Source organism: Vitis vinifera, chromosome 17 (assembly GCF_030704535.1).
Source record: "Vitis vinifera cultivar Pinot Noir 40024 chromosome 17, ASM3070453v1".
In the NCBI taxonomy this organism is placed as follows: domain Eukaryota; kingdom Viridiplantae; phylum Streptophyta; class Magnoliopsida; order Vitales; family Vitaceae; genus Vitis; species Vitis vinifera.
Genome location: NC_081821.1, coordinates 4,888,026 through 4,914,433, shown reverse-complemented (window position 1 = coordinate 4,914,433; position 26,408 = coordinate 4,888,026). Strand labels below are relative to the sequence as shown.

Below are 26,408 nucleotides of genomic sequence, written 5' to 3'. Positions count from 1 at the left end.
ATCCATCTAGATTACAAAGGTATATATGTTTTCTCAATCAATAGTTTCATCAAATCTTGTGATGCAATTATGATTTGCTTTGTTGTAATTGTCATCAAAGTCTCACAAGAGAACAAATCAAAAGCGAGCTAAAATATTGGTATGTGCTAGAAAACAAACAAAGCATGAAGATCTTACTTGTCCACAATCACAATGTACAACAAAATAAAAACAATTAAAAGAATGTCAACTTAATACCCTTTCGTCCTTGTCCATAAACATATTGAGAGACCTGAATGCTAAAGTCTTAATTGATTAAGATCATGTTAGGTGGTCTATTTAACCCGAAAATTTAAACTGTTAGATGAGTCAAATATATGTAGTGGGCTAACAATGAAGGGTTGTGTAAGAAAGTGGTTAAGAGTCTTAAGACCTTATTCAATGTGTCATGAGGGGAAATTAAGCTAGTAAGGAGAAGATGATGTCAAGCCAAATTGCTTTGGCCTGGTACCAAGGTGTGTCGGACGAATTTACCTCAGATTCTATCAAAGGTAAGACGGAGATTCAAAAAATTATATTAAAAATGAGGCGGATACCCGAAAAAACCCATGATCCAATTTCTAAAATGGTGGGATCACAATCAGGAGTTATTAGAAGGATGCAATTGCAAAGCACATATGCATGTGCCATTTAATGGGGGTGGCAACTGGACTGTCCTATCTGTTTTCTGCTGTGTGATACTTTTTGCCCAGAGCTTCAAGTAAAAACCATTATTGATGGACCAACACTCTTGCTGCTATTCTTTCTTTTCCTTCATTGGTAGTAATTGCTGGATGATGGATTATTAATTAGGTAGCTAGCTAAAAAAAAGGGGTAGAGGACAATGGGTTCTAGGGTTGGTAAGGACATAAATTAAAGCATTCTTGTGTTTAATGGCAAAGTCCTTGGCTTGAAATTCTTAGGAAAACTTGTCCTTCAATTTTGCATTGTTTATTGTGGTTTTATGCTACTATGCTTTATTGTATTAATATACAATCATATACCAATAAATATGTCGTGATTCGAAATGTTTGCCCTAATTTTTCTAAAAGGTTTTTTTTTTCTATTTTTATTTTTTAATTCTTTATAAGAAATATGCAATATTTCTTAATATAGAATATTACAATATTTAATAGGCCAAATACCCCCCTAAATAGATTTAGGGCCGGTTTGGAAGTATTTTTATTTGGAGCGATTTTTACAGAAGTGTTTTCATTGGAAGTGTTTTGAAGAGAATTATATTTCAAGTGTTTCTTAAAAAATAAAAAATAAAATAAAAAATCTATAGGTGATTTTTTAATATTATAAGTGATTTTTTAAAATTTTAAAAATATTTTTAAAATTTTTTGAAACACTTAAGGCATATTTAGCAACTGTTTTTTAAAACAGTTTTCTATTTTCTGGAACAAAAAATTAGGAAAATGTATTTGACAATCAAAAATCATTTTCTATTTTTTGTTCTTAAGAATAAAAAAAAAAATGGTGTTTTAAGATAATACTTCTAATTGTTTTCACTTATTTTCAAATTATTATTTTAAAAAATAATTATACAAATATCTATAATGATTAAAAATAAAACATTAAACATAAAAACTATTTTTCAAAATTGTTTTAAAAAAAAATTAATAAATAGGTCCTTAATTTATTTTGTTTAAAAACATTTTTTAGACTAAAAATTCTTCCTAAAATTATTATAAAATAGACTTTTAATTTACTTATAAAAAAATGACGATGATTTAAGATTTTTAGAGCTCCTCTTTTGGTTTCTTCCTATTTCTACCACTAACATGGGACTTACTGAATTCCTTCAAATTGAAATAAGCTATTTTATAATCTAATAAAAAATAATTTTTTTTCCTAAAGATAAGCAACTTATATAATTAATCAATTTTATGTCAAAGCATAAGGTCCCACTTAAGTTTGTGGGCTACACAATGGGAGTAGAACCTAAAAAGAGGAGGCAAAATAAATAGATACCCCCAAAGAGCCGGAGAGAGACAAACAATGGGAAAAAGCCAAAGACACAAGGCCACAACTCTCTGACGACTCTGCCACCCTTTCCTCCGTCATTGCCGGAGTTTTAAAATTGGTGGTGACATCACAGCCATTGATTCAACTCAAATTATTTTAATCAACAGCCTTCCCCACCGTACACGTAGCGCCCATCCACTACATGGGCTGTCTTAAAATTAGGTATTCTTTTCTACGAAATTATAAAATATGTAAAAGCAAATTAAGACTACACTTCTAGGAATGTTTGTTAAAAAAATATTATAAATGATTTTTCGACATTAAAAGTGAAAAACGTTTTTTAAAATTATCATCAAACGGGGTTCTGATTGCATTAATTATATTCGAAAAATACATGTTACTTCAAAAAATAAAAATAAAAATAGAAAAAATCCAATGTCCACTGGGATACTAGAAATGCTTTCTCCAAAAGATGCATGGTCATTAAAGACCCCATTGGCAACTCCATCTAAAGCACAAGGAGTGGTGCTTGCTTTACTATTTAATGAAGTTGACCGACCTTATGAAGAGTTAGATAAGTCTAGTCTACTTTACTATTTAATGAAGATTCCTTAGCATGCCATCTCATTTGATCTATGTTTCTATTTATATAACAATTTATGAAAATAATTTTTATAATTTTTAAAACAAATTACTAAGAATGAAAATTTTATTTCATGTTCGATTGAAACTATGAAAGAAAAGATAAATGATTTGAATTGATTGAACACCAAACTCATAAAAAGGGATGTCTAGTGTGATTAGGTTTGAAAGTGTAAGAATTATGATGAGGCTAGATTTCCCAACAATCATGTCACTATATGATTAAATAATTAGGATTGGGTGGGCTCAAGTCACTGCTTCATTCACTCTATGTCTTAACCTGCCCAATCCAATTGGGCCAACCCCTAGAGAGGTAGGACTTAGGAGAGAAAGAGAAAGAGACAAGGCTCAAGTATTCTGCATTTTAAGATTTGACAAACCCCCAAACCCCGTCAAAAAGTTGAGCCAGCAAAAGAGAGAGAGAGAGGGGTGCAATGGATATGAGAAAAATAGTAGTAGTTGTTGAAGATGTGGAAGCAGCAAGAACGGCTTTCGAATGGGCTCTTCACAATCTGCTTCGTTATGGAGATTTGATCACTCTCCTCCATGTCTTCCCCAAGAGGTCCAGAAGCAAGAAGAAGCTTAGGCTCTCACGCTTGAAAGGCTTCCAGTTGGCTCTCTCCTTCAAGGACATATGCAGCGACTTCCCTAATGTAAGATTCTGCCTCAAAACTCGAAAATTCCCTCTTTTTTTCTTTTCTATTTTCCTTTGTGGGGTTCTTTCCGTCGTTTTATGTGACTGATCACCCTCTTGTTCATGTCTATATGCATACCATAATTAAATGGTTAGTACTATTACAGACAAAGATCGAGATTGTTGTCACAGAAGGCGACCAAGAAGGCGATAGGATCGTTGCCGTGGTACGAGAGATCGGTGCTTCAGCGCTGGTCGTGGGGCTCCATGACCAGAGCTTTCTTTACAAGTAAGTTGATTAATTACTGCATAATTCTGGAGTTTTCAGTTCATTGCCTTGACGGAGAAGAAGAAGAAGAAATGGTCAACTGTTTCTGTTGGTTTTTTAGCAATATTGGCTCAACCATTTTTTTTCCCCAATAATGCAAGTGATTGGAGAGTGTTGGGCACTCACAGAAGGCATCCATAAATGTTGGGCTCCACAAAGGAAAAAGCTCTGTGTGACTCTTAGGAAGAGTAGATGCCTCTGGAGCTCCCTTTTTCTGATGTGGATCTCAACACGAAGCATCTTGGAAAGATCGCATTTGTGATGGGGCAGTATGGACCAAATTAACCCAAGATCATATGGCTCAAAAAATCATAGAATCATCATCACCACAGTATGGGTGGCTGGGACCCATTTGGGGTTGGGCCCTTGTCTTCCATATGAGGCACCCTCATGGGAAAACAACCAAATATAAAGATAAAAAACATTTAAACATCACATATATTTCTGCGTTTCAGTGCATACATGTGCTCTGTGGTTAATGGAGGGGTCCATGAATTCCACATGAGGCAAACATAAGCTCCAAAGATGAGTGGAGAGGATGAAAAGCATACACAGACAGTAAAAGCTTTGAATCTTTGTGGAGTTTGCGCTGGTAGTAGAAGAGAAGAAAACGATATTGTAACTCAATGTAGGGTTTTCTTTTTCATGTGGTGTAGGTTGGCAATGGCCCACAACAACATAGCGAGCAGCTTCAATTGCAGAGTCCTTGCCGTCAAGAGCAATGCAAGCTCATCACCAGACAGTTCGTCAATACCAGACAGTTCAACCAACATGGACTTTTCCCAGATCGATCTCGCTGGATTACAGTGAGATTCTTATCACATTCTGAAAACTATTCTAATCTCTAACCACCCCTTTTAACATAGTCTAAACTATAGAATTTAGGGCCTTGTAATGATCCAATTACATCAACATTTTGCAGTGTCCCTGACCCCCCTCCCCCGAAAATTCGATACCGAATATGTCCAAGCCCTTCTGCAATAATATGGAGATCAAGCGGCAGCTCAAGGAGGAAGAGCAGCTCGAGGGAGGAGGCTCAGTTTCGTCTCATTAGAAGCACATAGCTCTTTGTGTTTTTTGTTGTCACAGTGATCTTGAAGGGGTCTGAATGTGGGTTTGATTTTTTTAGCTTTAATAATGTATGCTTTACACAACACACTTGCATATAGAATAGTGCAATTGACTTCATCCAGCTCTCAGCTGATGCTTAATTACAAAGTTCCGACCCCTGTAACATCTTGCTATGGCATTGTCTCTTTTGGCACAACTAAGAGTGACCCTAGCTTCTCTTTGATTCATTGATTTGGTTGTCCTTTTACAGGAGTGGAACAAAAAGGAAAAAATTTCTTATCATTTGATTGTAATTTAATAACTTCTGTTTTTCTAGAATGTTTGGTTATCAATTTGGTGACATATTAAACTACTAATTTTACTAAAAGCTTAAATAATTAAAGAAATAAATCCACAATGTCCCATTACTAAATGAATCATTAGAAGCAAGTACTAAATAACCCGAGATTAGGTTCAAAGTCGTATGCATTTCGACCTACTTTTGAAATGAATGTTTAAAATATGTTACATACTTTATCTTTTATTTTTATTTTTTAAAATAAAAATTTATTAAAAGTGGTATTAGATCATGGCTTTAATACATATTTTGGATCGTACTTTAAAAATATAGTTTAAACTAATTTATAGAAAGAAAATAAAAATTAAATAATAGTTTCGACTATAAATTAGGTTTTGTTTGTTTAAATAATGATTTTGAGCTAAAATTCTAACAAGCTTGTCCTAAGGAATGGTAGTCGAATAAGAGGCAAAGAAGAAAAAATAAATAAATAAATAATTTTAAATTAATAAATTATTTTTATATGTTATTTTAAATTCATTTTAGAAGAAATCATGATATGCGTAATGACACAGAAGTTATACAACGCATTGTGGCACAAATAATGACACAAATTCACATATTACCATTTGCGCTATATTGTCTCCTCAACACTATTCAAAGCTAAACAAACTCGAAAAATGAAGATTTTAAATATTCTATATAAAGATTAAATAATTAAAAATACATAAAATTTTAATTTATTTTAACTTTTTTTTTATATATTTTTATAAATGAGGTCAATATGAATAAATTTAGTTGTAATTGTAATTAATTAAAATGTGAAGAACATATTCAAACAAAAGATATAATAGTAGCTCAATCATTAGAAAATTGGTTGTAAAAGATTACTTAAAATCAAAATTTCGAGTATTCCATTAATTTTGCTGAATTTCATGTTTTGACATTATTTACGTTGTATGTAAACCCAGGGAACGTTTTATTTGAATTGGGTTCGAGCCAAAACCAAAGCTGGCTGCACCTGGGGCTCAACACACTCAGACTGGAGCAGCCTATTCGGTCCAATTTTATTTCTAGAGGGAATTTAAAAAGACGAAAAAACAAAAAGCTTGGCTCGGACTCCAAACCCGACTCTGATTCACCAAACCCAACCCACCAGCCGAGCCAACCCCACCATCTCTCTAGTCTCTCCCATTCTCTGTCAAAGCCTCAAAGGCGTCGTTAAGCCGTCGAAAGCCCGTCAAAAGGGGAAAAACCCGAAATGAAGAATAAGGCGTCGCGGCTCTCCTGATTCCAGCGTCGACTTTCGACTTTCTCTTAAAAAAGCTGATCTCACCCTTTTGTTTCTCTCTCCTCGTTCTCGCTCGGCTCCGATCTTCGGCTCAGATCCAACGCCCATCTCCTCCCTTTCTCTTTCCCTCTCCCTCCTCTGCAACTCTTTCTTTCTCTCTCTACAGCTTTCTCTCTCTAAACTCTCTCTCTCTCTTCGATTCTCTCTCTGCTTCTTCACTCTCGATGTTTCGCACTCCAACGGGAGGAGGAGTTGAAGAGGGAGGAGTTATTTTTTATGTGTTGTGGTGAGTGACTGTGTCGATGTTGTGGAACCCTAAATTTGAGGTTTTTTAGTATTGAATTTTGATTGTTGTGTTCTTTTTCAGGTTGCGTTTCTGAGGATTGAGGCTTAGGGGAAGACTGAGTCCGCGCGATGCTTCTATTTCTCGTGAATTTTGAGGTAATTTTCCGTTTTTGGATTCTTCTTCAGCAACTGATCTATGATTGTGTGGTACTTTTTTATTAACGTCGTTTCAATGTTTGGAGTTCAAGTACATGTTTCCGGAAATGAAACGGCAGTATTCTCTACTTTCTCTTCTTTTCCTTCCTCTCTTTTCCAGGCAACCAGACGGAGCTTTGGTGACGTTATGTATTCCATCAAATATCATTTAGTCTAAGTTTTGATGTATTTTGTTTTCTTATTTAATTTGGGATGTAGAATGTCTGATGTTTGTTTTGACTTTTCCCTGGGTAGTTCGGTTACCAATAATGACATTTGCATCAGAAATGGAGGGATGTCTGAGTCATTTTGTTGAAAATTCATGGAAATTTTGTTAGATTATCTCTTTCGGTTATAGAAACTCTAGAATAATGAGGCTGGCTGTGATGGATTTATGGATATACTGGTGAAGTAGTTCAACTTATCAGGGAATGATATTTCAATGTGAGTGAATTTGGATCGATGAATGAGACAGTGCATTATAAAACTAAAACTTTGGTTATGAAAGTTTTAGTGTTGAATTAATACTGAAAACTTTGGTTTTGAAAGAATAAAATTGTGACTTTTATTTGATACAGTTGATCATTCACAAACTTAAAGCAGATAGAAATTCCAGGATAGATTAGCTTATTCCAGTTGGTTTTTCAGTCTCATTTTAACTGGACATGGAAATTACAGTCATTGCTCTAACATGTTATAGAACTTTAAAAATGCGGAAATCTGAGTTTTTGATACTAATTATGTTATCAAACTTCCTCTAAATGTTTGGCAAAGGCCGAAACCAAGCCTCCTGGTATGGTCCAAAGTGCTTACCTGTCTTGAATAACTATGTGTTGGAACATCGATGAAAATTGTATGGACAGACATGAGTGAAAATATTCAGATAAGTAATAAGAACAATTAGGATTGCATTTGCAATTCTCAGTCAAATTGGATTTTGTGCTAATCCATTTAGATACTGGAGACAGATAAATTTACATCCTTCTGGATGTTTTTTTACTGTGTCATATTAGTATCTGGGTATTTATAATGTTCTGGACTTATTAATAAATCACAAAACTCAAGGAATTTTTTGCAATCCCTTTGGCTTATTGTTATGACTTATGAATAGCATAAATACATTGAAATCCCAGTGCTGATGCTTGAATGTCTGAAATTTGTGTCAAGCTAAAAGGAAGGGATAAAAGGGGGAATAAGTTTGTTACACCATTCGGCTTATTTTGTATTCATTTTTTCAACACTCTAAGCTCTATCCCAAGTTATGGATTTTATATTATTTTATGTTTGCTGTGTAGACCCGTTTCATGGAATTATTACCTTTTCTAGGATTTGGTGGAAGGCTGAGAGCATATTCATCCCCTAAATGCAATTATTTTTGGTAGGAAAGCAACTTATTAAAGAATATTACCAGACTTGAGTCCCTAACTTATAGTGGCTGCATTAGTGGTAAGTTAGCTAAATCTTCTTTCATCTTCTAGCATTGAGTTCTATGCATGTTTCCTATAAACCTAACCTTTGTATCTCTATTTCTTACAACTTGTATTGCACTTTCGGACAGGAACCAATGGACTGGAGTGTAAATAATGCATTTAAAACATATAAAGGTACCAGAATTTAAGTATCATGCTTGTAGTTTTGTTAAAGCACATTAAACTGGATTTACCATTTTAAAGAATCTAGAAGAAACACCTTCATTGTGTACTTGTAGTTTTATATGTTTCTTATATTTTGAACCATGTTCAATGAAGTGTTAGTAATGTAGAAAATAACCTACTTTTACTTGATTCACTTATAAGTGATTCTATTTGAAGACTTTTTTGCTTTTTTGGGAGGTCATTGTTTTCTCATTCCCCAACATTGCTTGTCCAGTAATGATTGATGCTTCTCTTTTTATGCTACTATTTGATCCTTGACATACCTAAACTTGTGCTGATTTTAATCCTATGCTGTTTCATAATTGGAGAATTTAGTGGTTTCAGGCTGATAGCAATATTAGTTGTATGATTTTTTTTTAGGGCAAATAATATGATTTATATCAGTAGTAAAAGAAATTGTACCATGGACAGTATTTTATCAGTTGCTATGCCTCCACTTAGTGATTGAGAAGACTTTCACAGTTTCACTTGTAGACCATTGACATAGTGCTGCCAAGTTTACATCAGAACAATGTCTGTACTGTATTTTACCCTCCCAAATCAAGTTTGTTTTGATTTTTTCAACTAAAAGAAGTGATATTTCTAGAACTATGAATACTAGTCTTTTGTAGAACACTTTAGGTAAGTAAGATCAACTCATTTCCATTTCGTTGCTTTCAAGTTTCTAATTATTCCACAACATGCTGTTAGGATGAGGAAGAGAAAGAGAAAAAAATGTTGATCATTGATGAGATATGAAGTGATGGATGTCCCTCTTTTATACAATAGTTTCCTTCTTGTTGGAGGGGAACTTGTGTCATTGGAGCACTGGCTTTCAAAAGGTCTCTCCAAGATTGGGAGTTAGAATTGGTGGTGATATTTGGAGTGCATTCAGTCTGTGGGACTGCAAGAGGTGAGGACGATTAGGTTAGTTTGGAGGGGTGTAAAGGAGTGGATTTTCCTGGTGAAATCTTTTTATAATGCTTTGTCTTTGGTAGCCTTAAATTTTTTTCATTTTTCTTTTCAATCTTTCAAAGGAGGTGTGGAGCTCAAGCCCCCCTTCTTAGGGATTCTAACCATAGACCAACTAAAGAGAATGGGATGAGCCATAGTAAACTGATATAGTTTATGTAACATGTGCGGGGAGACAGCTAACCACATCTTTATTTACTGTAGTAATGCCCAGTTGCTGTCAGATATCTTGTTTGCAATTCTTGGATTTAGTGGGTTTTTCCAAGGACGATCAGGGATTTTCTACTGAGTTGTGGAGGAAGGCGTAGAGATTGTCTCCTCTTACAGAAGAAAAGGAATGACAAAATCTTCAAAGGGAGGAAGTTTCTGATCAGATATTGAAAAAGGTTTTTCTCAAATCTCTCTGGGAATTGGTCTAGAATCCCCTCAGGGGTGGGTTAATATCTGTTGGATTCCATTGATCATCTATGCTATGCTAGGGTTTGAAAGCTGTCCCTGTTTTTTCTTCTCCTTTTCTTGTCCTTTTCCTAGTACTCTCTGTATGCGCCATAGTTACGTGGTTGGTACCTCCATTTTTATTTGGCACTCTTTTTAATATATTTCTCTATTTTCCTATCAAAAATAAAAGTCATGTCCTTGTTATTTTAGTTGAAGTGTGGATACTGGGGCTTTTGATTTCTCAGCGATACTGTTATAACTTAAGAACTGTTTTATTTGCCATTTTGGGTAGATGCAGAACCCAAATCAGTAATGGATATGGCTCTCATTCCAAACATTGACCCAAGAGATATTGGATTGGGTTCTTCAGAAAAGGGCAATGTTGGTCCTGCAGCAAAACCAAGAAAGAAGACAATGACATCAGTTTATCTCAAGTTTTTTGAGACAGCTCCTGATGGGAAAAGTCGTAGGTGTAAATTTTGTGGACAGAGCTATTCTATTGCAACTGCCACTGGTAATTCCTGTGCACTTGCTTCTGTTACATTATTTCATTTTTCCTCTTTCCTCCCATGGATGAGATATATAGTCTCAGAAATTTAAAGTTTTCATAACCCAAAATCAGATCTAAATTATCTGACTACAAATCTATGATTGTGTTATCCTTAAAATAATCAGGAAAAAGGATCTGTGCTCGGATGCACCCAAGCCCACATGAGACTGAAGTGTCAAAAGCGGATTAGTTCGAAAAAAAATTTACCTTTTAAAGTACTTCCTTTCTTTTAAAATCTTCATGTTTTGAATGGATCCTGCTTTGCACATGTGGCATGTTGGGCTTGAGGCTACCATATTTTGAGCTCATTTCATTTGTAATTATTCCATGCTTCTATTAATTTTCCTTTCTTGGTAAAGGCAATTTGGGAAGGCACCTGAGCAACCGCCACCCAGGATACGATAAGTCCGGGGATGCTGTCACCAGTTCGGCCCCACAGCCTATCACAATAGTCAAGAAACCTCAAACTCAAGTGAAATCACCACAAGTGGATTTCGATCATTTGAACTGGTTGCTAATAAAGTGGCTCATTTTGGCCTCACTCCCTCCTTCAACCTTGGAGGAAAAGTGGCTTGCAAACTCCTTTAAATTTCTCAATCCGTCAATTCAACTCTGGCCAGGTGAAAAGTATAAAGCCGTATTCCGTGAAGTTTTCAGAAGCATGAGAGAAGATGTAAGGGCATCTTTGGAACAGGTTTCATCAAAAGTATCGATCACAGTTGATTTCTGGACATCCTATGAACAGATTTTTTATATGAGTGTTACATGTCATTGGATTGATGAAAACTGGTGCTTTCAAAAGGTTCTTCTTGATATTTGTCACATACCTTACCCTTGTGGAAGCAATGAGATCTATCACTCACTGATAAAGGTTCTCAAGATGTACAATATTGAAAGCAAAGTCCTATCCTGCACCCATGATAACAGTCAGACTGCCATGCATGCATGCCATTCCTTAAAAGAGGATTTGGATGGTCAGAAAGTGGGACCCTTCTGCTACCTCCCTTGTGCTGCTCGCACTTTGAACATGATCATAGATGATGGATTAAGAACCACAAAGCCAGTAATCACTAAGATCCGGGAGTTTGTACTGGAGATGAACTCATCCTCAGAGATTTCTGAGGATTTTATTCAATTCACAACTGTTTATCAAGAAGGCAGTTGGAAGATTCCGCTTGATGCTTCAGCCCGGTGGAGCGGCAATTACCAGATGCTTGACATTGTGTGCAAGGTGAATACCTTTGTCCTTTGAAAGGTCCTATTTGGCATATGGGAAGTCACATATAGTGACCCTTTACATTTAGCTGATGAGTACAAATATTCATGGCATGTTGGGTTTGCTCTTTCTTAAAAAATGCTCATCTCAACTTGCTGGAGCTGGAATCCTAATTCTTAGATTGGGCTGAATAAATTTCTCACTATTTGTCTCTGTTTAGGGTCATATCCTATGATAAATCTTTGGCACTCTTTCTTACTGTGTCAAGCCAGTCTCTTTTGGGGCCTCCTGTTCTTTTGCAGCCTTCAACAGCATTGCTCAGGTCACTACTTTGTGTTGGTCCATGAGTGGATGCACATTGCAAATGTCCAGATTGTTCATCCATCTAAATTACCTTGCTAGGTATTATCAGAAATACTTTCACACTAAATCCACCATATTCAATTTTTAGGTGTACATCCTTTGTCTCCTCTTTCTTGCTGAGAATTGTTATGAGATGATGGTAGTGATTACTTTGGTGACTCTTGACCATCAATCTTACCATGCCCTCTTTCATTTTCTAGTTTACTAACAATTATATTTCAATATTGAATATATTTGTTCTTAGTCCTGCATATAGCCTAAAACCTTAAGATTTTAAAGTATCTCTTCTTAGTTATTGGATGTTAACTCCTGAAATAGTTTTGTCAAACAAAACCATCTCTTAAGAAATTAACATGCGCTTCTTGCTGTATATTTCTGATAATTTCATACATAAACCAATGCAGAGAGAGGTAAAGGCGCAATTCTAATCCTTTATGTAAACTGATCATTATTGTAAATTCAGTTGTCCCTAATTGATACCTCCCTTACGGATAGAAGTACTCTAGATGTCGTGTGTAATATAATGCTTGTTTGTAATGCTGTTTACTCTTGTGAATTAACAATGAACAAGGATTTTATTTACCAAACAGGCTGGCAAGTCCATGGATGCTGTCATCAGGAAGTATGAGGAGACCCTAAGCGGTAGGATGTTGCTCAACCCTGCAGAGAAGAATGCAGTTAACATTGTGTATGCGTATTTGGAAGCCTTCTACAAAATCACACTCAACATGATAAACAAGGTGCCAACAATTGGTCTGGTTCTTTTCTTCATGGATCACATTTCCGAAATGATTGCTGGTTGCAGAGAATCCCTTCGTAGTCCAGACTGGCTAAAGAATGCTGCTGAAGAAATGGCCAAAAAGACTCGCAGCTACAGCAATCAGGTATGCAATATATTTACATACATGACAGCAATTCTTGATCCCCGAATCAAAGCTGAGCTCATTCCAGAGAGCCTCAACTCGGAAACCAATCTAGAGGAAGCAAGAACCCATTTCATGAGAAATTATTCAACAAACCATTTCCCATCCATTGCCAGTGGATATAGTGCTCAAGAGATTGAGGATGGGGCGAGTGTTTCTTTTGCTGAGGAAATTGCTAGAAAGAAACGAAGGGTGAGCATGAGCACCGCCACTGACGAGCTCACCCAGTACCTGTCAGAGCCACCTGCTCCAATACCAACAGATGTTTTGGAGTGGTGGAAGGTGAACACTACACGTTATCCACGGCTATCTACAATGGCCCGTGATTTCTTGGCTGTTCAGGCAACTTCTGTGGCACCTGAAGAAGTGTTTTGTGGCAAAGGAGATGAGATGGATAAACAACGGTTCTCAATGCCACATGATAGCACACAAGCTCTCCTATGTATTAGGTCATGGACGCATGGTGGAATCAAATTGAAGTATAAATCAACCGAGATAGACTATGAAAGCCTGATGGAATTAGCGACGGCTGCAGCAGATAATGGCACTGCAGGCTTCGACAAGAAACAAAAATGAGGAGAGAAAACAGGACTTGTAACCATAAAGAAAATGAAAATGGAGAGGTTTTAGCAGCAACTTGGGTCACGCAGCAACATGGATACCTGTAATGTAGCTTCAACTCAGAAGCAGGAATGGGTGTTCCATTTACATTCTCTTTGTTGTATGTAATTTGATTGTACAGATGAGAATTTGAGAGAATGCTAACTAGAAGAGAGGGAGATATGGCCTTTAAATTATTAGTGTTATGGCGACCAGTTTGGAACATACTGATGTCAAATTTTTGTTCAATTTAGGCCACTAAGTAAATATTTGTTTGTGCTTTAATCCATTGCTTCAGGTGCATCTCTTTTTTCTTCCCTAATTGATAATCAAGCTGATGCTGTTACACATTTGAAATTTACAGCATTGCTGAACATTGTATACGTGGATGCAATTTTTTTTTTTTTCGAGGGAGTTAAATTCTCTACCGCACTTATTTTTTTGGTTCTTTTTTGTTTTGGCGTTGAGTTTTTAGTTTATATGAAAAATAAGATGAGAATGGCAAAGCAAGAAGCTTCCACTTAAAAACTTTCTTTTCTTTTTTCTTTTTTCTTTTTTCTTTTGTGTCATGCATTTTTATGATTGTTCTGTTGCAAAAACATAGTTCTATTTTTAAAAAAAATTGGTTGTCTTGAAATTCCTAGGCTCCTTCCCAGGGCACTGTGAAGGGGGGCAACTCAAAACAAAACCAAAACCAAAACTATCATGTAGAGCCAACTTCCACCACCTAAGAACCCAATCCAAAGGGAAAAGAGCTATAACTACAACAAAAAGGGAAAAGCAGAGAGAGAGAGAGAGAGAGAGAGAGATCCTAAAAGCAACATGCCAAACAAAAGCATCGAAATGACCAAATAATCTGGACATGCATAACATGTTTCTGAATTTAGTTCTCATATACCTGCATACAATGGAAACAAAAACAGAAAAATTCAAATACAGAGATGCAGAGACTGAAAATACCATGTCATTTTTAGTAGATGGTTCTGTTAAATATATCTTATGTTTCACAATGACTTGAACCACATACAAAATGTGCAGGGGTTGTTTTCACTCTATATTACAAGGGCCTCTGAGAGAGGAGAGCTGAGACTCAGGAATGAGTATTCTTTTGTTTGTACAGAGCCCTGAGAATTGCAAATTATCACTTCCTATTAACAGACCGTCCTAGCAATCTAAATATATATTTGCTGCATCCATTTGAATAAACTTGTAAAACTATGACCAAAAAATTCTGTGTAAGAAAGTATTCAAAAAGACGAGATATAATAGCGTGTCACCCAAAACTGCCCAGAGAGGCGACCAGTTCGCACTCTTCTTTGGGTCTGGTCACCAAGAATATAACATGTTGACCCATTTGACATCATAAATATTGTTATCAAACATAAAGAATGATTAGAGAAGTGACCCAAGTGTTGAAAGACACTCTTCCGTTATTATCCTGAATGTATTTGATCACTGGCCTGTAATATGGATTCAAGTACCAACTTAGAAGTATAAAGAGCTCCTGTGCGGTCCTTTTATATCCACAAATGCTCTCGGTATTCACGCACAATGACAGGCACACTTGTGGGTGGGACCTGCATTAGAAAACATAAATAAATAGGGAGAAAGACAACAAACATCTGCGGCTAATCAGATCACATGAAAATGACCTCATCATAAGATAATTCTCTTGGCATTTTGATCTCCTTATCCTGCTATCAAGAGCTAACTAACTAGTCTCTAAATCAACAGGAATTCATCCAAGACAAAATGCATTGATGTTTTATTTTTATAGGCAAAAACAAAAAGCGTAGAAATTGTGATTCCAAACTTAGACACCATCATACAATAACACATATTTTAGTTCTGCAACAAAGGATTAAAGAAACCTGAAAAAAACATATGCATCCCTTCAAAATTGATTAAAGTCAAGAATTTAGATGAACATGAAAATTTCTAAGTCAATCTGCTCATTAATGAGCCTAAATTGGAGGTTTGCCCACTATGATCACATCCCTAATCCATAGATCTGTTGAGATTAGCTTATAAGAAGCAAAAAGCTCTTTTTTTTTTCCAAGTTTGTTTAGGCAATTTTGTTAAAAGAGCTTATGGCTTAAAACAGAACTTATTATGGAAGGTAGAAAAATGTCACTTCTTCTATAAACTTTATTTTGGCTTCTTGCTACAATATTGGGTATCATAAAAGAGAGACAACCTAGGCAATCATAGGATTGCCAGTACACCCAACTCATAAAGCAAACTCAGTTTCATCCATGTGTTATTCAAAATTTGCTTTCGTACAAAAGAGTCTTCCGTATAGACCTTTGAAGACATTCTAATTGAGTAAAAGACTACTAAAACATAACTAACAGTTAACAGAGTAATTTCAAATTTCTCAAAAAGAAAAGTTTGACTAGCTTGCAAATAAAATAACATTTAAAAAAAATAAAAATAAAAAATTACTGGTACAGTAGTACAAAGTACTGTTTGTACTGCTACAGTAATGTGAACTGCAACCCAATGCAGTTTCATGACTTGCGAAAGACCTACATATATTGACCATTAGTGCTACATATATTAACCTAATGAACCCAATTTCCTGCTTCTTGTTTCGGAGTTCTGCACATTATCTCTTGCCAAGGTCACAGTGTTATAGGAAGGACCAAAAAAATGGCAACCTATGGACATTTGGGCCATTTTTCCAGCACCAGGTTTTGCTGTTACATTTCTCAAATTTTACATTTCCTTATAGATGAAATGATAAACTAGTCAATTCAGAAGATAAAAAGTGTGGAATAATATACGATTCAACCAGACAGTTTGAAATTCTATGCTCACATAAACATTAATAATATATTCTTTTTATGATATCAATATCATTAACTACATAGCAGCCATAGATGGCCATCCATGTAATGGAAGAAATAAATAGTAAAGATTTATTTTCTTTCTGGGCTCACTTAGAAACAAAGAAGAAATGCTCAAATTTAAACTTTCCAATCATAACATGACTTACCATGCCATAATCAGTGATAATCATAGAGACATAATCTGACGGAGTAGCATCATAGCTGTTTACAGTGTGAAACCAAAGTATTTTCAGAATCAGTTTGAATAGAAACAACTCGTTCTTTTGACATTAAAGTTCTGAAACAACTTACATTAAATTCAAAAGTTGAAGATTTTCCTTGTCACGCCAATTATCCAAATAATTCACATCTGCTCGTCCTGCAACCTTTGAAATAACATCCGGGTCACCTGAAAGAAATTTAAAGATGTTCAGACATAGAATGTCACTCAGCAGAAATGGCTATTGCACTTTAAAAAGTAAGACCAATTCAATCACTATAGAACTAGACATACCAAGTTCATTTGAACAAATGGAGTCAAGCTGTACCCTTTCATGAAATTTATATGCTTCGCAACAAATTAACACAGGAACACGAAATGCATGAGCAACCATGGCAACACAAGCAGTTCCAACCCTTGAGTACACAGTTCCATTAGAAAATATAGAGGCAGCCCCCAGAAAAACTCGTGTTACTTCATGCATGATATAAGAAACAGCATTTATCTGAGTATATGAACAACTCAGGCCCTTTTCCACCAGCCTACGAAGTAATGCTTGGCCTTCAAATTTTGGATGTGAGTCTACTACCACAACACGGAACTGTCTCCCAAGTTCATGAGCATATAACATGGTCATCTCGACAACACATGAGAAACCATACGTGAGAAGAACATCTCCATCCCTGATCTTTGTTGCAGCATGTCTGACTATCACCTTGTCTGCAAGTACTATCTTCTCATTAATGAAACGATCTATATCTGAATAAAGAGCATCTTTTGCCTCTGATTCAGACACAGTTAAAGGTAACTTGGCAATCCTGTTCTTTAGGAATCTGATTGAATTTCCCATGCTGATTGAAAGGGGCCTGCATTCATTCAAAAATGAAACATAACTGCTGATTTTTGCAGTTAAATCTCTTGCTAGAGTTTTTTCAGGTGGCATGGAGTAGTCTTTAATGGCTTCCTGAAATGCTCGAAGCATTGCAATGCAACGGGCATTACCCCCAACTATATCTCCTGCCAAATACTGGAATCCAACCTGAAAAAATAAATTGTGCATAAATCATTATTGAAAGAGATTACAAAGTTATGTTTGTTGAATTCTATTTATAAATTGGTTTTCAACTAATGACACAATTTGCAAACAATTTGTTTTATTTCTAGTTTTTCAGCAATATATCTTCTCATTCATTATTTATAATCTCATGCATAACTAGGTAATCTTTTGAGAAATTAGAACAGATCAGAAAATATATTTTAAAATATTTACCTAAAAACTAGGTGACGAGGATGTTAACATTGGCACACGTGTTAGAAAAAGTTTCAGGTATTTAGCAATCAGCATGGCATCTTGAAACAGAATGCAGGTTTTGGTGCTAAAATGGGATCCAATTTACATGTCAGAACCACAACAATGTTAAATTATTTGTCCTGTTAAAGAATAATAACTTCAGTGCCAATGGTAGCAGCCTTTGTAAAGATAGTGAAGAATCAGTCGATCGCATTCTGATTCATTGTGTTAAGACTAAAGAGCTATGGACCTTTTTGTTAGCAGTCTTTGGCTTGGTTTGGGTGTTTTCAGCCTCAATGAAAAATCTCCTGCTAAAATGGAAATTAATGGGGCTAGATAAGAAGAAAAGAGCAGTTTGGCACTTAGCCCCGATTTGCTTGTTTTGGTGTAACTGGAAAGAGCACAATCAAAGGACTTTCAAAGATGAAGAGTTTTCTGATCAAAGATTGAAGGTTTTCTTCATATGGTCGCTTTTAGAGTGGTCCTATGATTATTTGGACTTGGAGAACCCCTCTATTTTGAATTTCTTAGATGCTCTTTACTGTGGTTAGCTATACCATGTTTTTGTAGGCTAATGTGTATACTACCTGTATATGGAGGGTGTGCCCCATCTTTTTGGCTTCTATTAATACATGATTTGTTGTCTATCAAAAAAAAGGTACTCGGGTCTCCATTCACTATTTAGATGCTTGTAAACATGACTGGAACAAGTCCAACTGATGATTTGACAATGAGCTCATTTCCTAAATAATGTACCTTTTGAACAGCAGGATGCACTGGATCAAGTTGAAAAAATTTTGACTCAAGTTTGGGGAGCTGGGTTCCATGTTCGTATTGAGGCAAATGCCGGAACAGTTCAACTCTGTTTCTAGCTTCAGTTGGTTTGACCACTGCACGCCTTTTAGCCTTTTCCACCCTGTTCTTGTCGTCAAATTGCATGCGAGGAGGAGGAACATCTTTCTTCTTATCTTTTTCTGGAATCCGCTCACCTCCTTTTTTGTCAGAAGCAGCAACAGAAGATGGAACCTGCTTCACAGCTTTACTTGCCTTTTCTTTCATTGGAGTTGCAGCCCCAGAAGCAGCAGCTGGTTTATTTCCTCCAGCTTTAAGTTTAACATGAAAGAGGATATGTCAAATGATCACATAATTCTATGCAATACATGCAAAGAATCACATAGTGGGACAGCTAAACAAGTGGGTGATTCATAACCGCAAGTAATATCAACCAACAACAGTATAAAACACTTGCTTTTCTAATATACTTTCCCTTTTTGGCTATTAAAAAATATAATTATCGTAATCAACCCATGTTACCATTTAGGAAAAGGTTTGTGTTTGTGTTTGATTAGTCAATCCATCTAACATGTTTACTTAATTGTATCAAACTGACCCATGTATGACCCAACCCATATAAATTTATCAATTTTATACATTTAAAAAGTAAAAATACTTTTAAATTATAAATATGTTAAAAATTTAAATAATTAAGTAAAATTTGTATATATTTGAATATAAAGATTAAAAATATTTATAATTAAAACATTAAATAAAAAATAAATAATTATAGAATTTAAATTTTAATTACTTTTTATAAAGCAAACATATTATTCAATAATTAAATTATTTAAAAATTTTAAAAATCAAAGTTGAAAGTTAAAGCAACTAAAAAGTACTTTAAAATAATACATTTATAAATTTAAATTTTGAATAAGTTAAAAGGGATATACTCATTTTAATTGGTCTAATGAATTAGTTATTCATGTCAATTCATACACAATCCAACTTAACCCAATTACTAAACGTGTTAAACATGTCGTGTCGTATCTTGTTAACTATGTAATAAATGGGTCATGTTTGTATCAACTCATTCTGATACGATTATTAAATAGGCCATATTCAAGTCGAGTAAATTTTTATTTCTTACATGAACCCAACACGACACAACTCATTATCTCCCTCGTATCATACTTACCAAATACAACGTAATGAATTATCTTTTTTTTTATCCAAAAAAGAATGTTTTAAGTCCAACATGTGACAAGCAACTTCTTTGTGAAGTACTCAAGCCCTCCTACATCCTAAATGGGATTTCCAATTAGGGTTTAAATGAAAAAAAAAACCCTCCCATTGAGATTGTGATAGAGCCTACCATGAAGCATAAATTTGTAAGTTCAATACCTCACTCACACTTTCAGCACAATTACTCATGAAGCTCACCAAATTCGCAGGTCATGTTGCAAAAGAGGAAACCTTAAGCTAAAATGGTGTGTCATGTATTTTTTTTATAGGTAAATAAGCAAATATATTAAAAGCACAAGGAAAAGGTGCACCAAGTACACGTGGAGTATACAAAGAGCACCAAAATGCGAGCAAAAGGGGGGAAAAACAACAAAGCAACCCAAAACAAAGACAACACCCTATGGATCATAGAAACAGAGGGCTTGCAAACAATTTAACCTAGTCTACATTCTGTTGTCTGACTAGAGCCAACAAACCACCCAAATAAAACAAGCAACAACTACCTACTTCAGCAAATACTACTCCCCCAAGTCACTACTTGACGCACTTACCCACTATCCCCTTGAAAAAACAAGCATGTCAACTACTATGAAGCCCTTACAAGAAATGAAGAGAATGTAAACATCCATTTCCTCTCCACCACCCATCCCCTAACCTTATCACTAACTTGGACACTCAAATACCAAATCCCACCCACACTTCCTTCTTTTGCATAAGATTGAAGAATGGGTGGATCATCTTTTTTAGCATTGTTCAACAACATTGACATTATGGCATAGGTTGTTTGGACTTGCTAAGAGTGACAGGTCCACTTAGGAGTGTGGTGGAGATGTTAACTATTGCTTACCAAGGTTTTAGAGGTCTCATAGTGGAAAGTAACTATGGTATATTGCTATCCACATTAATTTGGATCATATGGTAGGAAAGAAATGCGAAGTCGATCCAATAAACTTGCAATTAATCCAATTTAGAATTGGATTAACAACATTGGTACTTATATGAAGAAACTTTTCGAAAATCCTATCAAAACAAAACTCATAAAACTTTCAGCAATATAATGCCCTGAACCCTTCTTCAACCCTCAACATCCACTCCCTCTCCTCCTCCTCTTTCCCCGTCTTTCTTTCTTGAAGAACTAGCTCAATTAGCAGGCACTTCCACTTAAGACAGGAGATTTCAGGTCCAATTCCCAAACTTAATGCAATACATTGTCCTTATATCTGTGATTTTCTCCAGTCCAGCAAAGTAGAACTAGTGGGTTTCAGCATTTTCAAGGGAAAAAATGGGTACTTAAAGTGGATGGAAGCAAAAAAAGTGGTTCAAAAAAAATCAGGTGCTGCTAGCAGGGTAAATCCCCTTTGAGGATACGGTGCAATAAATATAAAGACTATAGCCTGACCTCCAACTATAGTATTTCACTATTTCACCATCCTGAGACCTAAACATGATCTGAAACTTTCCATTGAATTTTTTAATTTTCAGTGGTGTTCCCCACAGACCTTGAAGCCTACTAGTTATATTCCATGAGATAATTCTCTCAAAATTTAAAAACAAAAAATAAAAATAAAAATAAAGCCACCTAAAGGTACCCACAGTTAAAGGGAATTTCATAAAAAATTGGACCATCTAAATCAATCAAAAATTGCAAGATAGGTATAATAGTTTCCATGATTTTTAAAAAAAGAAACCCACACAAAAAATGATTTTGAAGAAAAGAAAATTTACAATTCGGACCTTTTCCAGCAGCTTTTGCTGCTCGTTGAGACTCCTGAAGGGCACGTCTTTCAGCCTTTGTAGTTTTCTCTTTCAATGGTTTTGAGCTTGTTGGCAATTCATTTTGCATTTCTGCAACTGCTCCTCCACTCTTTTCTGCAAGAGTTTCTTTTACGTCAAATGCTGTAATTTACAGATAGAGGAAAGCAAAGAGTGAAATTTGAATGCAGAGGTTCTTATGTACATTGTTAACAAAAGCAAAAGCACATGGTTTGTACTAACAGTGAACAAGAAATCAGCAAACTAAGGCCAAGGTTTTTTTGAAAGAAAAAGATAAGCAAACTAAGACCAAGTTACTGTATTGATAAAGCCAATCAAGAAAATTTTGCCAATTCCCCCCGGTTGTACAAGCAGAAATTGTAACCTATCACACCAGATGGATCCTGCTATTATTCCCACTAGATGTGATCGATAACTTTGATGGGCTCTCATCTTGGCTTAGAAAATCGGTTTACATTCTTTACCTCAAAAAAAAATAAAAAATAAAAATCCTACCAGAAAATAGTTTTTGCCCATTTCATTGCTTGAATGATTTTCTGGCTCCATATTCTATTGAGATCAAACATCAAACTTCTTTTCTTACAGTGAATCTCCTTTCTCTTGCTGCAGCCAATACTCTCCAAATGACAAGCAGAAAAATCAACAGGAAAAACAGTTTCCCCACAGGATCATTTTGCCTGAAGAGAGGGGAACTCAGCCTTGAATAAAACTCATCAGAAGCTTAGAATTTTAGAACTAGTTCAATTTAAATATTCAATGAATATGTCAGGATGCCTGAAGCCACTTTGAAATGCTTGAGAGGATAGTTCATTTTTAAAATTATAAAATGACACCACAAAGATAAGCAAATTTCTAAAGGAAAATTAACCAAACACCGCTATCATTCAATTTTTTCCCACAGAAACTTCATTAGAGTTTTCTCCTTTATGAAGCAACAGTTTTGACATAAAATATGTCCCTTTATATCATATCTAGTAGCCACTCAACAGTTTGCTCAAAATAGCTTGCTTCATTAAACATTTTAATTTTTGTTTCTTTTTTCCCCTCATCCCTCCAGGGAACCAAAAAGAGTATGATCTTATCACATAATTGAGAATTAATCATGTTAAACAAACAGTAAAAAGTTGTGCTCCCAGTGAGATTACACAAATTCTATAGACAGGAACAGAAGTAAGCAATAACAAGCATCACCTGGAATTAATTTGATGTACACTCAATGCCTGTCAAACTATCACACAGGTTGAAGGCCTATGATACTCAACAAGAACTTGAATTAGGTCCTATTCCAGTGAACATTATACTAAACAAACTAAGAAGAAAAGGACCATACCTACTTATGATTAGGATAACAGATGCACGAGTTGCTGTTGTATCTCAAAAGCTCCACTTTGTAATTCTTTAAGACATTTTATCTATCATAAACCACTAGATCAGGTGTGTGTATGGTAGCTAATAATTCTCTTAATGCGATTCAAGCAAAGTTCTTATGAATCCTTCAATAGACCATATAATAAGCACCCCCACATCCAGTTGATCAAACTAACATCCTTGACTTCATAAAACCATTGTCCCAAATCTCAAGGAATACTAAGCAATCTTGAGGCACTTAGGTCCTTTGTTGAAATGAAAGCGGTCCTTGCTCTCTCTTCAAGTTTCCTTTGACATACCAATTGGTGCATGTTTTTCTTATTCAAGTTCAAATGGTTATTGGTTTAACCACCTCTTTGCCTTCTATTTAATATTACCTGTTTGATCCCACCATTTAATTATATAACATTAAAATTCTAGTGCTTGTCAGTTTTCTTGAGGTTTCGAGGAAACTAGGCTTACTCCTTAGATGATTTCTACAGGCCAAATTTTAAATTTGTCCTCTCCCTAAAGGCACCCATTAATTATGGCATGCCAACCTTCCTAAGCAGTGCACATTTCAACCCAAACATTTCACACAAAATAATGCAGCAAACAAACAAAAACACTTGCTACATTAGTTTCAAACCTAATAATTTCTAAATACTGATTCTTCATATCTTCATATTTCCATCTCAATCTAAGTCAGAGCAACTCTCTCAAGCAATAAACAAACAAACAAGCAAAATACTTATACAAAATAACGACAAGGTCTAATAGAAACCGTCGTTTAACGATACCAATCACTGCGGCAGGTTTTTTTGCGGCATATTTTTTTACGGCTGGAACCACCGCAGGAGGATTAATTTTCATCGCCGTCGAATCAAACCCACCGCTCGGCAAAGACGAAGCAAACTTCCCCGAACTGCTCCGGCGAAAAAAAACCGAATAGTCCTCGGAGAACTCCCCGTCTCCGATCCTGCTGGACGCCGACGTCCCGAGAAGCAACTCCGAAGCGTCGTAGCTCCCAACCGCCATGCGATCTTCCACCGCCGGCGGCCGAAGCGTCGAATCCGAAACCGGCACTGCAAGGGGCCGCGACAGCACAAAGTTGTCGGATGCGTGCCGCGGCGGTGGGATCATGACCGGTGAGAGGGAGTTTCCCGTCGGCGAGATGTTGGAGACTGGAGGCGACGACGAGAACCCAAGGGGACCAGACTGTGAGCGATCCCGCAGTGCACCGGGGGCAAAAAACCCTACCTGGCGCACTTTAGGATCGATGGGGATTCGAGAGGTTCGACGCGCCTCCATAGAGCGTAGAACGAAAAGCTAGGTTTTCAGTGGTCGTGATGATGATGAAGAAAGTGGATTGAAATCCAATCCATCGAAAAAAGAAAAAAAAATTAGGGTTTCATATTGATTGAGAGGTGCAGGGAAAGAAAATAGCGATGCCGGAGAAATGGGCAAAATCTTCTGCTTGGCGGCTGATTGTCTCACCGGCATGGGAGTCTAGTGACTCCCTAATTTAACATTTGAAAAAACGTTTAGAAAATTTAATAAAGGAATTATAATTTATGAAAAATAAAATAAAATATTGTGACATAAATATCAAATTTGGTGTGCTAGATATGGAGATTTTATAATTATCTATATGAAATATCCCCATTTTGCCTTTGACTTTGCGGATTAATGGATTATTGTGATATTGTAGAAGACTTTTTCTTATAATTTTTCACTTATTAAAATATTTGATTTTATTTTTTAAAGATAAATATTAACTATTAAATATAAAATTATTTTTTTTAGATAAGTGTTTTGTAAATCAACTTAATAATTAAAAGTAATTTAATAACTTAATTTAAATCATTAAATAAATTAAGTATATTTGGTAAAATAACGTAAGGTTAAAAATAATTTTAAATAATAAATAAAAATAATTAACTTATTTTTAAGTCAACATCTTCATTTTATCTTTTTATCTCAATTTGTCTTAGTTACTATCATGATCTTTTTTGTTGCTCTACAACCTTCATTGTTATTCGATCCCTTTGCTCTAATTATAATTTATGAAGATAAATATATTAATCTAATAATTTATAATCAATTTTAAATTAATTTTTTCAAACCATCGTAATACTTAAAGTAATAATAAATTAATAAGTTTTAAGTCAACAACTAAACATATTTTAACTTAAAGTTAACTTAAATCATTAAGTAATAAGTATTAAATCGTAGCAAAACTATCTAATTTAAGAAGAAAATTATATGTTTGTCTAATTAAATATAATATTTTTTCATTGATGTTGATTAGTGAGGCAAATTTACTAGGTCTTTAAATACTTAATAAATGCTTGAAATTTGGAAAGAAAATCATGTGTATGACTAATCAAATGCCGTCATTTCAACATTGGTGATTAATGAAGCAAATAATGTTTACTACTTTAAATATTTGAAATTCAAGAAGAAATTCATATATGTAAGTCTAAGTGCAATTTGCAACATATGATAAGAATAGTGTGCTTTACAATATTTTTATTCAAAATATTTTTAATAAAAGTATTTTGTCTACAAGTGTTTTTAAGAGAATCATCTATATAAGTTTGTGTTTGATAATGATTTTGAAAAGTGTTTTTAGTTTTTTTAACACCTTAAATTTAATATTTTTTAAATATTAAAAAGATTAAAAACACTTCTCAAAATTACTATCAACGCACTTTAAGTATTTCTCAAAAAATAGTACAAGTGATTTTTCAATATTAAAAATGAATTTTTAGATTTTTAAGAATATTTCCAAAATTTTGTTTTATCAAAATCATTTTCAAATATGCTTACTATTGAATAAAAATGCAATATTGTATTTATAGGAAAGAAAATAGAAGAAACGTGACAAAGGATTTTGTGTTTTGGAGTCTATTTTTGGGGTGAAACTTTTGAGAAAAATATTTTAAAATTTTATATAGATATCTATTTAATAGAATTAAAAATTATTTAAGTATCTTTCTTTATTATTTTAAATTCATCTATTATCCACATAAAGCTAGAAATACATTTTTATCAACAAATTTTCATATAAAATAAAAATAAATATGAGTGAAAATAACAAATAAGAATCACGGGAAAAACATTTGGTATTCAAAATCTTAAAATTAACTTAGAAAAATAACCGTAAAATGATGTCAAAAACTTAAATATATTGAATGATAGAGAGATAAGAATGGAAATAAGATGAAAATGGATGTGTGTTGGTATATCATGCAAAAGAAATAAATTAAAATCTTGATAATAAAATTTGATTTTTATAACAATAATTCTTTTTTATTCTTTTTCAATTATGTTTTAAAACACAATCCCACTATGCTAACAATCTCTTGCTTCTTTATTTTGTGTAGAGTGTGCAAGACAAAAGAAGAAAGCTACGGGGGAAGAAAATGGGAGACAAAAGTAAGATATTTAGGGCATGTAAATGAAAGGGGGGTTTGTTTCATTGTGCCAAATCATGGGTCCCATATTTGTGACATT

At 34.8% G+C, this 26,408-nt stretch overlaps 3 protein-coding genes across 15 annotated transcripts; 2 read left to right on the top strand and 1 right to left on the bottom strand.

Moving 5' to 3' along the window:
• The first annotated feature begins 2,945 nt into the window (after nucleotides 1–2,945).
• Nucleotides 2,946–4,946, top strand: LOC100249148 (uncharacterized). The gene is made up of 4 exons (XM_002275100.5): nucleotides 2,946–3,284; nucleotides 3,433–3,554; nucleotides 4,250–4,399; nucleotides 4,516–4,946. The coding sequence occupies exons 1-4, from the start codon at nucleotides 3,066–3,068 to the stop codon at nucleotides 4,655–4,657; spliced, it is 633 nt and encodes a 210-aa protein (XP_002275136.2). The 5' UTR covers nucleotides 2,946–3,065; the 3' UTR covers nucleotides 4,658–4,946.
• Nucleotides 4,947–6,068: 1,122 nt separating this feature from the next.
• On the top strand, nucleotides 6,069–13,693 carry LOC104882334 (putative AC transposase). Of its 10 annotated transcripts, none has more exons than XM_059734195.1 (8): nucleotides 6,070–6,518; nucleotides 6,600–6,673; nucleotides 8,039–8,158; nucleotides 8,271–8,316; nucleotides 9,523–9,704; nucleotides 10,055–10,270; nucleotides 10,666–11,537; nucleotides 12,476–13,693. In XM_059734195.1, exons 6-8 carry the CDS (start codon nucleotides 10,069–10,071, stop codon nucleotides 13,382–13,384), a joined length of 1,983 nt encoding a protein of 660 aa, XP_059590178.1. In that variant the 5' UTR covers nucleotides 6,070–6,518; nucleotides 6,600–6,673; nucleotides 8,039–8,158; nucleotides 8,271–8,316; nucleotides 9,523–9,704; nucleotides 10,055–10,068; the 3' UTR covers nucleotides 13,385–13,693. The 10 variants fall into 10 exon arrangements, with proteins under 10 accessions (XP_010663530.1, XP_059590176.1, XP_059590178.1 ...); XM_019226492.2 differs by having other exon boundaries at nucleotides 10,049–10,270; XM_010665228.3 differs by lacking the exon at nucleotides 9,523–9,704 and having other exon boundaries at nucleotides 6,069–6,518.
• Nucleotides 13,694–14,356: 663 nt separating this feature from the next.
• On the bottom strand, nucleotides 14,357–24,487 carry LOC100243979 (uncharacterized). 4 transcript variants are annotated; one of them, XM_002275129.5, is made up of 7 exons: nucleotides 23,690–24,487; nucleotides 21,504–21,638; nucleotides 18,507–18,853; nucleotides 16,754–17,498; nucleotides 16,552–16,648; nucleotides 16,407–16,461; nucleotides 14,357–14,985 (listed from the first exon to the last, which is right to left on the bottom strand). In XM_002275129.5, the coding sequence occupies exons 1-7, from the start codon at nucleotides 24,198–24,200 to the stop codon at nucleotides 14,926–14,928; spliced, it is 1,950 nt and encodes a 649-aa protein (XP_002275165.2). In that variant the 5' UTR covers nucleotides 24,201–24,487; the 3' UTR covers nucleotides 14,357–14,925. The 4 variants fall into 4 exon arrangements, with proteins under 4 accessions (XP_002275165.2, XP_010663535.1, XP_010663534.1 ...); XM_010665233.3 differs by having other exon boundaries at nucleotides 21,504–21,665; nucleotides 23,690–24,430; XM_010665232.3 differs by having other exon boundaries at nucleotides 21,495–21,665; nucleotides 23,690–24,429.
• Between the last annotated feature and the right edge of the window lie 1,921 nt (nucleotides 24,488–26,408).

Excerpts from the sequence above, each read along its gene's own strand:
- LOC100249148 (XM_002275100.5), top strand. The coding sequence starts at position 3,066 with ATGGATATGAGAAAAATAGTAGTAGTTGTTGAAGATGTGGAAGCAGCA. Across the intron at positions 3,285-3,432 it reads TATGCAGCGACTTCCCTAAT|ACAAAGATCGAGATTGTTGT; the intron begins GTAAGATTCTGC and ends GTACTATTACAG. Across the intron at positions 4,400-4,515 it reads ATCGATCTCGCTGGATTACA|TGTCCCTGACCCCCCTCCCC; the intron begins GTGAGATTCTTA and ends AACATTTTGCAG.
- LOC104882334 (XM_059734193.1), top strand. The coding sequence starts at position 6,647 with ATGCTTCTATTTCTCGTGAATTTTGAG. Across the intron at positions 6,674-8,094 it reads TATTTCTCGTGAATTTTGAG|GAAAGCAACTTATTAAAGAA; the intron begins GTAATTTTCCGT and ends TATTTTTGGTAG. Across the intron at positions 8,159-10,048 it reads TTATAGTGGCTGCATTAGTG|ATGCAGAACCCAAATCAGTA; the intron begins GTAAGTTAGCTA and ends CATTTTGGGTAG.
- LOC100243979 (XM_010665232.3), bottom strand. The coding sequence starts at position 24,200 with ATGGAGGCGCGTCGAACCTCTCGAATCCCCATCGATCCTAAAGTGCGC. Across the intron at positions 21,666-23,689 it reads AAAACCTGCCGCAGTGATTG|CATTTGACGTAAAAGAAACT; the intron begins GTATCGTTAAAC and ends TGTAAATTACAG. Across the intron at positions 14,986-16,406 it reads TTATCACTGATTATGGCATG|GTCCCACCCACAAGTGTGCC; the intron begins GTAAGTCATGTT and ends TTTCTAATGCAG.